The sequence below is a fragment of the Elephas maximus genome, chromosome 4 (assembly GCF_024166365.1).
Source record: "Elephas maximus indicus isolate mEleMax1 chromosome 4, mEleMax1 primary haplotype, whole genome shotgun sequence".
Lineage (NCBI taxonomy): Eukaryota > Metazoa > Chordata > Mammalia > Proboscidea > Elephantidae > Elephas > Elephas maximus.
In genome coordinates this window covers 58,930,164-58,942,889 of record NC_064822.1, presented here as the reverse complement: position 1 = coordinate 58,942,889, position 12,726 = coordinate 58,930,164, and the positions used below count along the sequence as shown (strand labels likewise).

At 42.1% G+C, this 12,726-nt stretch overlaps 1 protein-coding gene across 1 annotated transcript in view; it reads left to right on the top strand.

Moving 5' to 3' along the window:
• LOC126075054 (maestro heat-like repeat-containing protein family member 1) overlaps positions 1-12,726 on the top strand; it is a 73,284-nt gene that overhangs the window by 45,324 nt on the left and 15,234 nt on the right. Inside the window, exons 2-6 of the mRNA XM_049882182.1 lie at positions 8,856-8,968; positions 9,326-9,448; positions 10,438-10,600; positions 11,672-11,764; positions 12,207-12,361. Of these exons, the coding sequence (XP_049738139.1) occupies positions 8,858-8,968; positions 9,326-9,448; positions 10,438-10,600; positions 11,672-11,764; positions 12,207-12,361 (645 nt within the window). The 5' untranslated portion in view covers positions 8,856-8,857. The remainder of the gene's footprint in view (positions 1-8,855; positions 8,969-9,325; positions 9,449-10,437; positions 10,601-11,671; positions 11,765-12,206; positions 12,362-12,726) is intronic.

Sequence of the window (12,726 nt, the reverse complement as noted above, 5' to 3'; positions counted from 1 at the left end):
CAGGGAAAAGAAATCAAACACATGGAAACTGAACAACACCTTGCTCAAAAAACGATTGGGTAATAGAAGAAATTAAGGATGGGATAAAGAAGTTCATAGAATCAAATGAGAATGAAAACACTTCCTATCAGAACCTTTGGGACACAACTAAAGTAGTGCTAAGAGGTCAATTTATAGCAATAAATGCACACCTACAAAAAGAAGAAAGGGCCAAAGTCAAAGAATTATCCCTACAACTTGAAGAAATAGAGAGCAACAAAAGAAACCCTTAGGCACCAGAGGAAAGCAAATAATAAAAATTACAGCAGAATTAAATGAAATAAAGAACAGAAAAATAATTGAAAGAGTTAACAAGACCAAAAACTGGTTCTTTGAAAAGATTAACAAAATTGATGAACCATTGGCCAAACTGACAAAAGAAAAACAGGAGAGGAAGCAAATAACCTGAATAAGAAATGGGATGGGTGATATCACAACAGAACCAACTGAAATTAAAAGAATCAGATTACTATGAAAAATTGTACTCTAACAAATTTGAAAACCTAGAAGAAATGGATGAATTTCTAGAAACACACTACGTACCTAAACTAACACAAACAGAGGTAGAACAACAAAATAAACCCACAACAAAAGAAGAGATTGAAAAGGTAATTTAAAAACTCCCAACAAAAAAATGCCCTGGCCCTGAGGGCTTCACTGGAGAATCCTACCAAACTTTCAGAGAAGAGCTAACACCACTACTACTAAAGGTATTGCAGATCATAGAAAATGATGGAATACTCCCAAACTCATTCTATGAAGCCAGCATATCCCTGATACCAAAACCAGGTAAAGACACCACAAAAAAAGAAAATTACAGACCTATATCCCTCATGAACTTAGATGCAAAAATCCTCAACAAAATTCTAGCCGATAGAATTCAACAAATATAAAAAAAAAAAAAATTCACCATGACCAAGTAGGATTCATACCAGGTATGCAGGGATGGTTCTACATTAGAAAAACAATCAGTGTAATCCATCATATAAATAAAACAAAAGACTAGAACCACCTGATCTTATCAATTGATGCAGAAAAGTCATTGGACAAAGTCCAACACCCATTCATGATGAAAACTCTCAGCAAAATAGGAATAGAAGGAAAACTCCTCAACATAATAAAGGGCATTTATACAAAGCCAACAGCCAACATCATCCTAAATGGAGAGAGTCTGAAAGCATTCCCCTTGAGGATGGGAACCAGGCAAGGATGCCCTTTATCACCACTCTTATTCAACATTGTGCTGGAGGTCCTAGCCAGAGTGATTAGACTAGCTAAAAAAATAAAGGGCATCCAAATTGGCAAAGAAGAAGTAAAAGTATCTGTTTGCAGATGATATGATCTTATACACAAAAAACCCTAAGGAATCCTCAAGAAAACTACTGAAACTAATAGAAGAGTTCAGCAAATTATCAGGATACAAGATAAACATACAATAATCAGTTGGATTTCTCTATACCAAAAAAGAGTACGTTGAAGAGAAAGTTGCCAAATCAATGCCATTTATCGTAGCCCCCAAGAAGATAAAATACTTAGGAGTAAATCCAACCAGAGACATAAAAGACATATAAAAAGAAAACTACAAGACACTACTGCGAGAAACCAAAAGAGACCGCACAACTGGAAAAACATACCTGGCTCACAGATAGGAAGACTCAACATTGTAAAAATGTCTGTTCTACCAGAAGTGATCTACAGATGCAATGCAATCCCAACCCAAATACCAATGACATTTTTTAATGAGATGGAGAAACAAATCACCAGCTTGATATGGAAGGGACAGAGGTCCCGGATAGGTAAAGCATTACTAAAAAAGAAGAACAAAGTGGGAGGCCTCACACTACCTGATTTTAGAGCATATTATACCACCACAGTAGTCAAAACAGCCTGGTACTGGTATGACAACAGATACAAAGATCAATGGAACTGAATTGAGAATCCAGACATAAATCCACCCACATGTGAGCAGCTGATATTTGACAAAGACCCAAAGTCAGTTAAATGGGGAAAAGACAGTCTCTCACAAATGGTGCTGGCATAACTGGATAGTCATCTGCAAAAAAATAAAACAAGACACATACCTCACACCATGCACAAAAACTAACTTAAAATGGATCAAAGACCTAAATATAAAATCTAAAACGGTAAAGATTGTGGAAGAAAAAATAGAGACAATGCCAGGAGCCCTAAAACATGGCATAAACAGTACACAAAACATTAATAACAATGCACAAACACCAGGAGAGAAACTAGATAACTGGGAGCTCCTAAAAATCAATCACTTATGCTCATTTGAAGACTTCACCAAAAGAGTAAAAAGATTACCCACAGACTGGGAAAAAGTTTTTGGCTACGACAATTCCAATCAATGTTTGAGCTCTAAAATCTACATGATACTGCGAAAGCTCAACAACAAAAAGGACAAATTACCCAATTAAAAAATGGACGAAGGATATAAACAGTTACTTCACTAAAGAAGACATTTAGGTGGCTAACAGATACGTGAGGAAATGCTCACGATCATTAGCCATTAGAGAAATGCAAATCAAAACTACAATGAGATCTTACACCAACAAGGCTGGCATTAATGCAAAAAACACAAAATATTAAATGTCGAAGAGGTTGTGGAGAGACTGGAACACTTATACACTGCTGGTGGGAATGTAAAATGGTACAACCACTTTGGAAATCGATTTGGCCCTTCCTTAAAAAGCTAGAAATAGAAGCACCATACAACCCAGCAATCCCACTCCTTGGAATATACCCTAGAGAAATAAAAGCCTTCACACAAACGGATATATGCATACTCATGTTCATTGCAGCACTGTTTACAGTAGCAAAAAAAATGGAAGCAACCAATGTGGCCATCAGTGGATGAACGGATAAATTATGGTATATTCACATAACAGAATACTATGCAACAATTAAGAACAACAATGAATCTGTGAAACATCCCATAACATGGAGGAATCTGGAAGGCATTATGCTGAGTGAAATTAGTCAGCTGAAAAAGACAAATATTGTATGAGACCACTATTACAAGAACTCAAGAAAAAGCTTAATCACAGGAGCAAAACATTCTTTGATGGTTACGAGGATGGGGAAGGTGGGAGAGGGATATTCACTAATTAAGTAGTAGACAAGAACTATTTTAGGTAAAGGGAAAGACAACACTTGGTGCAGGAGAGGTTAGTACAACTGGACTAAACCAAAAGCAAAGAATTTTCCTGAATACAACCGAATGCTTGGAAGGCCAGGATTGCAGGGACGGGGACCATGGTTTCAGGGGACATCCAGGTCAATTTGCATAAGAAAATGTATGAAAACTTTCTGCATCCCACTTTGGTGAGTGGCATCTGGGGTCTTCGATGCAACCGAGTGGCCATCTAAGATGCATCAGATGCTCTCAACTCATTTGGAGCAAAGAAGAATGAAGAACACCAAAGACCTGAGGTAAAGATGACCCCAAGAAACAGAAAGGGCCACGTAAACCAGAGACTACATCAGAGTCAGATGGGAACAATTAGATGGAGCCTGGCTACCACCCATGACTGCACTGAAACGGAACACAACAGTGAGTCCCTGATGGGTCAGGAGAACACTAGGATGCAGATCTCAAATTCTCATACAAAGACCAGACTTAATGGTCTGAATGGGGTGGGAAGGACCCAGGTGGTCGTGGTCCCTGGACCCTCTGTTAGCCAAGACTGGAACCATTCCTGAAGCAAACTCTTCAGACAGAGGATGAACTGGACTATAAGACAGAAAATGAAACTGGTGAGGAGTGAGCTTCTTGGCTCTAGTAGAAACATGAGACTATGTGGGCAGCTCAGTCTGGAGGTGAGATGAGAAGCCAGACGGGGACAGGAGCTGGTTGAATACGGAGAATACAGGATGCAGAGGAGGAGTGTGCTGTCTCATCAGGGGAGAGCAGCTAAGAGAACATAATATGGTGTGTAGAAGTTTTTGTATGAGAGACTGACTTGATTTGTAATCTTCTACTTACAGCATAATAAATTAAAAAAAATTAATATTAATATTAAAATTCTTAATATCATGTAATATCCAGACATATTCAGATTTCTCTAATTGTCTTAGAAATATCTTTTTACAGTTGGTTTGTTGAATCAGGATCCAAACAAGGTTCAACACTGCATTTATTTACAGTCACCCTCACTCCCCACCCCGTCCCTTTTCATGCCATTTTTTTGTTGCCAAAACTGGATCATTTGCCGTATAGTCTGTCTTACTTTCTGCATTTGGCTGGTTGCTTCTTAGTGAAGTTGTTCAACTTGTTCCTTTACCTCCTGTATTTCACAGAAGCTGATAGTTAGATCCAAAGGCTTGATTATACTCTTGTTCTTCTTTTGTCAAGAATATTGCATAGGTGGTGTTGTGTACTTTCTATGGCATCCCATCAGGGAATATATAATGCCTGGTGGTAACATGAATTCCTGTGTTGTCAGTTTGACTTACTCATCCATTACAGCCTTTTACCTAACGGCTTCACCGTCCGTTGATGACCAGTGCTACAGCCATAATCTCACTAAGTATTGGAAAATGGCGATTTTCTTATTCTCTCACTCCTTTTGCATTTCTTGGCTGGAATTCCGTTATAAGCTCTTCTCTCAACTATTTGGTTACCCTGCAACTGTGTCCAGGAAAAGTAGGAAAAAGGCTTAATGCTGTCTTTTTATTTATTAATTCTCAGAGCGATGATTTCGTACACTAGCAACTTCTTACAGTTCTGTGTCCCTAATTTCTCTCTTTCCTTGCCTTGCAATTTTTTTTTTTAAGGTCATTTTGTTTTCTTCTTGTATCAGCTTGGTCGTTTTACATTCTTTAGTGATTACTCTAGACTCTAGGGAGTACAACATACATCACTCTATTTCACACCTTCTGTTTCTATGGAGACACTGACTGTCAGTCTGATTATTATTCCTTTGTTGTTAATTTGTATTTTATTCTAGTGGCTTTAAATTGTTATCCCTGATGTTCTGCAGTGTGTCTACTGAGTATCTAAGTGTAGGTTTATCTTTTATCCTGGTGAGTACCCAGGGTATACTTTCCACCTGATTTTTGTGTCTGTTTTCAATTCTGGGCAATTTTTTTTTTTCTATTGTACTTTGATGAAGGTTTACAGAACAAACCGGTTTCTCATCAAACAGTACACACATTGTTCTATGACATTGGTTCCCAACCCCATGACACATCGACTCTCCTTTCTCAAACTTAGGTTCCCAATTACCAACTTTCCCATCCCCTCCTGCCTTCCACTCCTTGCCCCAGGGTTGGCGTGCCCCTTTAGTCTTGTTTTGTTCCATGGGCCTGTTCAATCTTTGGCTGAAGGGTGAACCTCAGGAGTGACTTTATTACTGAGCTGAAAGGGTCTCCAGGGGCTGTACTCTCAGGGTTTCTCCAGTCTCTGTCAGGCCAGCAAGTCTGGTCTTTCTGGGCAATTCTTAATTTACTGTTTTCCCTCTGTTGTTTTGGGACTCCTCTCAGTCTATCCTCCATATCAGTTAATTGTTCCCTTATTAAAAATTATTTTCTTTATTTCTCTGTGCTGCATCTGGGTAAACTACTCAGAACTGTTTTCTAATTTACGGATCCTCCCTTTTACAGGACACTCTGTCCTGTCTTGACTGTATCCTATTTGTTGAGATTTAAAATTTTAATGTCTACATTTTTATTTCCAACTTGTCCTTCATTGTATCTATTAATTCTTATTTCATTCTGTTTCTTTTTGTTTTATGATATCTTGCCCTTGTAAATGAAAATTGTTTCATTTTTTAGATATTAAGCATACTTATTTAAATGGTGATGATGTTAATTATTGTTATTTTATTAAAGTCTTGGAGAGACTGTTTTATAAAATCAGTCTCCTCTAGAGTAAGTTCATGTTCCAATTTAAGATTTTGTTGGCTCTTTCATAGCATTAAATTTCTCTATGTTTTTTGGGGAATTTGAGTTTCCGTGTTCATTTTAGGAGACTTGGTGGTGCAGTGGCTCAGAGCTTGGCTACTAACCAAAAGGTCAGCAGTTTGAATCCACCAGCTGCTCCTTAGAAGCCCTATGGGGCAGTTCTACTCTGTCCTATGGGCCACTATGAGTCAAAATCGACTCCATGGCAACAGGTTTGGCTTAAAGAGTTTTGTTATTTCAAGTAGGGTCTGTTTCTCTTTCTCCCCATCTCTGTCCTTCCATGCATACTTTTCCTTTCTAGTTGTTCTGTGGTTGCCTCACCTGCACATCCCTTACTCCTGATCTAGTGTCCAGAGCCTTAAAATGGCAATGAAGGGGCTCCATTCTTACAGTGGTGATGGGGATGCTGTGGATCCAGGCAGAATGCCAGCAGTTCCTAACTGAGGCTCACCATCATCAACACCATTAACATTTATTGAATTCTTACTATATCAGGTACTGTTCTATGTATATTATCTCATAGAATGCTCACAACAACTCTGTGAGGTAGATACTACTACTACTATTTACAAATGAGTAAAATAAGGCCTGGAGAAGTTAAATAATGTCTTTAATGAAGACAAGCCAGAACATTTAAGTAAATAAGTAAGTAAATAAATTACCCTTGCTGGTAGTAGATAAACTGAGCCCAGAATAAATCAGTTTTATGTTTTTTTCCCCCCTATCATTATTATTATTATTATTTTTTTTTTCATTATTAATTAAGACCGTGGGTATATGGAGGCCCTGGTGGCTCAGTGGTAAGAGCTCAGCTGCGAACCAAAAGGTCAGTAGGTCGAATCCACCAGCCTCTCCTTGGAAGCCCTATGGGGCAGTTCTACTCTGTCCTATAGGGTCGCTATGAGTCAGAATTTACTGGATGGGAATGGGCTTTGATTTTTTTTTGTGGGTATATGTGGCTAGAATATAAGTTTGTAGTTTATAGTAATCAATTTTTCATAGTCCTGTGGACATGTATTCACTTCATCCAACACTCTATGCCTAGAGAGTTTTTGTAAAGGCACTTTATGATATCAAGGGAAAAAATGTGACCCAAAGGGCATGCTGAGATCCTGAAAGTTGATACCTAACAGTACTGTCTTAGTCATCTAGTGCTGCTATAACAGAAATACCACAAGTGGATGGCTTTAACAAAAAGAAGTTTATTTTCTCACAGTCTAGTAGGCTAGAAGTCCAAATTCAGGGTATCTACTCCAGGGGAAGGCTTTCTCTCTCTGTTGGCTCTGGAGGAAGGTCCTTGTCATCAGTCTTTCCCTGGACTGGGAGCTTCTCTGCACAGGAACCCTGGGTCCAAAGGATGAGCTCTGCTCCTGGTGCTTCTTTCTTGGTGGTGTGAGGTCCCCAACTCTCTGCTTTTATCTCTTGTAAGATAAAAGGTTGTGCAGGCCACACGCCAGGGAAACTCCCTTTACATTGGATCAGTGATGTAAGGGTGTTACAATCCCACCTTATCCTCTTTAACATAAAATTACAATCACAAAATGGAGGACAACCACAGAATACTGGGAATCATGGCCCAGCCAAATTAATACATATGTTTTTGGGGGGACATAATTCAGTCCATGACAGGCACAAACCTCATCTCTTTTGATTCTCATGGTAATTTTTTTTTTAATTAACTTTTATTAAGCTTCAGGGGAACGTTTACAAATCCAATCAGTCTGTCACATATAAGTTTACATACATCTTACTCCGTACTCCCACCTGCTCTTCCCCTATTGAGTCAGCCCTTTCAGTCTCTCCTTTCGTGACAATTTTGCCAGCTTCCCTCTCTCTCTATCCTCCCATCCCCCCTCCAGACAAGAGTTGCCAACACACTCTTAAGTGTCCACCTGATATAATTAGCTCACTCTTCATCAGCATCTCTCTCCCACCCGCTGACCAGTCCCTTTCATGTCTGATGAGTTGTCTTCGGGGATGGTTCCTGTCCTGTGCCGACAGAAGGTCTGGGGACCATGGCGGCCGGGATTCCTCTAGTCTCAGTCAGACCATTAAGTATGGTACAACCACTTTGGAAATCTATCTGGTGTTATCTTAAACAGTTAGAAATAGAACTACCATACAACCCAGAAATCCCACTCCTCGGAATATACCCTAGAGATACAAGAGCCTTCACACAAACAGATATATGCACACCCATGTTTATTGCAGCTCTGTTTACAATAGCAAAAAGCTGGAAGCAACCAAGGTGTCCATCAACGGATGAATGGGTAAATAAATTGTGGTATATTCACACAATGGAATACTACGCATCGATAAAGAACAGTGACGAATCTGTGAAACATTTCATAACATGGAGGAACCTGGAAGGCATTATGCTGAGCGAAATTAGTCAGTGGCAAAAGGACAAATATAGTATAAGACCACTATTATAAGGTCTTGAGAAATAGTAAAAACTGAGAAGAACACATACTTTTGTGGTTACGAAGCGGGGAGGGAGGGAGGGAGGGAGAGGGTTTTTTATTGATTAATCAGTAGATAAGAACTGCTTTGGGTGAAGGGAAAGACACCACTCAATACATGGAAGGTCAGCTCAGTTGGACTGGACCAAAAGCAAAGAAGTTTCTGGGATAAAATGAATAATGCCTCATGGTAATTTTTATTGTGTTTATTTTATGTATAAAGAAATAGAGACTCCAGGAGTTAAGTGAATTGCCTAAAGGTATATTCTAGTTAGGGACAGTCAGATTGGGAGCCAGACTTACATCTTCTGATTCTTAAACACAATTCTTTGTATGTTTTTATCATACCATGAAACCCACCTCCTAGGAAGTACCCACCTGCAGCATGAGAGAAATAGCCTCCCTCTCTACCTTCTTTCTTTCTAACAGAAATGTTTACAGTTATGGTAGTTTCCTCAGAAACTGCTGAAAGGGACTTGGAATGGGATGCCTCAGGAAGGAACATCGAAATCTTTATGGATTCGCTCCAAGTTCCTGGTGAGGTGAGAGCATTTCAGCCATCTCCCTGGCTTCATCAAGGTAACTGGATGGGCACATACCCAGAGTAGGACCATCTCCATCAAGGTAATTGGATGGGCACATATCCATGGTGCAGGACAGTGGGGAAAATTTCCACCGTCACCAGAGCATTATTTGGCCCAGTCCATTCACAGCCCCAGGTCTGGTCCTCCTATTTCTAGTCTGACCCATACCACCTCAACTTACCCCCATGCCCACCCCAGTCCAGCTTTCATCCTTTCCCTAGATTCACTTCTCCTTGTTCTACCAGGGATCACCGTTCTCTTTATTATCTCTACCCCTTAACCTTCCTTCCTTCTTGAGTTCCTTCTCTCCTGTAGTTGTCAGCAGAAAAAGTCTTACAAACCCTCAAGTTGCTGGAAACTAAAATCTTAAATCACAAGATGACAACTCCATTATGCCAGAAGGTGACAAATAGCATCATCAACTACCTGAGGATAATGGTGAGGAGCCCATGCCTCTGTGATACCGGCTGCAGGGAAAGACAGGATCCCAGGTCTGAGCCCAGGAGTTCCTTTTGGTGGATGATGACATTTGGTCCTATTTAACAGTTGTTTCCAAGGACATTTGGAAACTAAGCAGGACCTGGAATATTAGTACCTCAAGTTCCTAAACAATTTGATAGAGCCCATATCTTGTACCCTGAGCACGTCTCAAGAGCTATGACCTGGGCAGAAGGGAAGGTTCAGTAATGGAGGGAAGGGGTGAAATGGAAAGAGGTAAGATGGAAAAGGGGGAAGAGTTTGGGGCTGTTGGCCTCAGAGTCTGACCTGGTCCTCAGACTGTGTCCTAAACCTCCTCCTGGGATACTTTACGCAGTGACCTTTGTTATTGTGACTCAACTAATCATCTTAATCTATTTACAGACCTATTTAAGTCCACCCATCTGTCTTTTCATACACCTTTAGGCTGAACCTTCATGACACCTACCTATCTATCTACATACTTTTGGCACTTACTTTCCTGACACTGGGTTAGTAAGCTGCCTTATCTTCTTGGCTAACTGCCTAGCTATGAGGTGTCTTTCTTTCTTCCCTTGGCACACCCATCTTCTGATATAGACCCCTGGCCTACCAAGGACTTTCCAATGTTGCTCCCACAATCTGCCCACCTTCCTGAGTGCTTTCTTGCTGCTGCAGAGGAAGCTCTGTGCTCTAGAATCTCCAACTCCCCAGCCCCTACCCCAACATACAAGCCAGAGACCTTGCAAACCAAGAGATTGTCTTTTCCTTGGCCTCTTTTCCTCTTATACACTCTAGAAGTGCTTGTTCTCCATAAATGGAAAGGTATACGTTGCATGGGGTGGGAGGTTGACGTAGGTGAATTCCTGGCCTCTAGAAATAATCGCTTATTGACCAAATGGGGTTCTCAGAATCCTGGGGACTCATCTTGGGGATTCACCTTGGAACAGAATTAGTCTTTCTCTTTTCAGAAGCCTGAGGGGGAACTGGAAGAGATGTGTACTGCAGTTCTAATAGCTCTGGGGTCCTACTGCCCAGGAATGGTCACAATCAAGCTGTGGGACAAATTTCATAACCTCAGCCTGCCCCCAAGGAGCCTCCTGATGGCGGTGGGGAAACTCAGCTTCGGCCAGGGTATGGACCCCTGTGGTGGGAGAGTTAGTTTGAGAAGAGGCCAGGGGCAGTGGGGAGGAGGGGGCTATGTGGACTCTAGACTGTCCTTTTGACTCTTCTCACCGGACAGCTCCACTTGGGTCAATCATAGATGTGAGGGAACAAACCAGGATCCCTGTGGGGCTGATGGGAACTCAGGAGGGAGTTCCTAGAGACCCAGGAATGGCACAGTAAAAAAAAATATTAGGGTATGGGAGGCTGTGGGGTTGCGGGGGAGATTTAGGAATAAAGATGGAGTGAAAGGGCGGAATAGAAAGGCTCCCATTTACTGTGATGGGGGGCAAAGGAGGAAGTGAGGAGTGCTTTCCTTGGGTGAACCTGCAGTTTTGAACTTGATTAGCTTGGAAGGGTAACAGTGTAGCAGGATGAGGCAGAGAATCACCATACCATCCACCCCCTGGGCTACTGGTCACAGCAGTGGTTCTCTTGCCCACTCTACTCCTCTCTCTCAATCACAAAGTGTAAAAATAAAAAATTAAGTCACAGGGCAAATAACAATACCTATACTTTTTTTTTACCACTTACAGCTGGAGTCAAAGAGAGGCAGGGGAAGTCAGCTGGCCTTCTGGGGATTAGGTTTAAAATGACAACGTGTGTGGGGTGGGCTGCACAGCAAGCTCTGAGGCTGCAGTGACAGGAGATGGATCTAATCACAGCAAATGTTCTCACGCTGACCCAAAACATCACAGCTCTTTGGGTCCTTAAGGGGCCTCGGAAGGGGTTATATGTGTGTAGGTTGTGGCAATACCTTGCATTTATATGCTGTGCTAACATCCATGACTTGAGTTTGATTTTCCCAGTAACCCTGTGAGGTAAATAAGTCAGAAACTGTAGTCCTCTTTAGTAAGTAGCTGAGGAAGCTGAAGCCCAGATAAGGTAAATCGCTGGCTCCAGGTTGCCCAGCCTCTTTGAAGGCAGAGCTAGGATCAGAACCCAGGCCTCCTGGCTCCTAATCAATAAGGCTTTCAGCACTATGGCTGGAAGGCCCCTCTCCCTGGAATAAGGTTGTCTTTCTTGATCTCTCCCTCCCAGGTGTGGCCACGTACATTGGCCCCACTTGGGAATATATCCTGCGCCTTCTGAGGAAGGCTGAGAGAGAGAATGACATGTTGGCGATATGTCAAGGTGAGGGTGGTGAAGGTTGAGGGAAGGCTCTGTTGGAATGGGGGAGGGAGGAGAGAAAGTTGGGAAAAGGCCGGGCCCTTCTAAATGTGGATCCCAGAAGGCTGGGTAAGGGGCAGCAGGTGGCCAAGAGCAGGGCAGGGTGTGAGCAGATGCTCTGTTCCATGTGCCCTTTCTCTGCCTTATTTGGGACAAGGGGTTAGCTTTGTAGGGATACTGTGGGTGTTTACAACCTCAGCCACTTTCTCTGCCCCTGCTGGGTGAACCAGGTGCAGTGAGAAGGAAAGATGATTGGGGAGGTGGTGACTGGGCTAGTCTTTCTTAGCACGGGACTCCAAAGACCTTTTTAGGGTTGGGGATGGAAAGACTGTGTCCCCATGTGTGTGTCTCCCTTTGGGGAAAGGGAAAACTGATGGGCAGCTCCAACTCCCTGTGGCCCCCACAGTGCTCAACGGGTTGGCCATCAGTGCCCGGAAACATCTGGATCTGAGACGTGAAAATGAAGAAGTGATGGACATCTCTGCAGAGTCGCTGTCCATCAAGGCCTGCCAGACCCTCAGGGTTCTCTTCAATCGCTGGCCCCTGAAGAACAATAGCAAGGTGGGAGTGGGAGGTAGCTGGGTTGGGTGGACAGGTTGGAGGATTGAGGCTTGAGCTAAAGGTGGGGCATAGCAGTGTCTGCCCACTTGTTGACTCACTGGACTTTCCTCAGCATCTTCCTCCTATTTGCCAGCAAAGGGTACAGTCTGCAAATACTCTACTGTCCATTCATTTATTCATTAATTATGCAGTTTTCATTTACTGAGTACCCTCTGTTTGCTGGGTTCTGTGCTAGGCCCAGAAACCCTGGTGGTGTAGTGGTTAAGTACTACGGCTGCTAACCAAAGGGTCGGCAGTTCAAATCCACCAGGTGTTCCTTGGAAACTCTATGGGGCAGTTCTACTCTGTCCTATAGGGTTGCTATG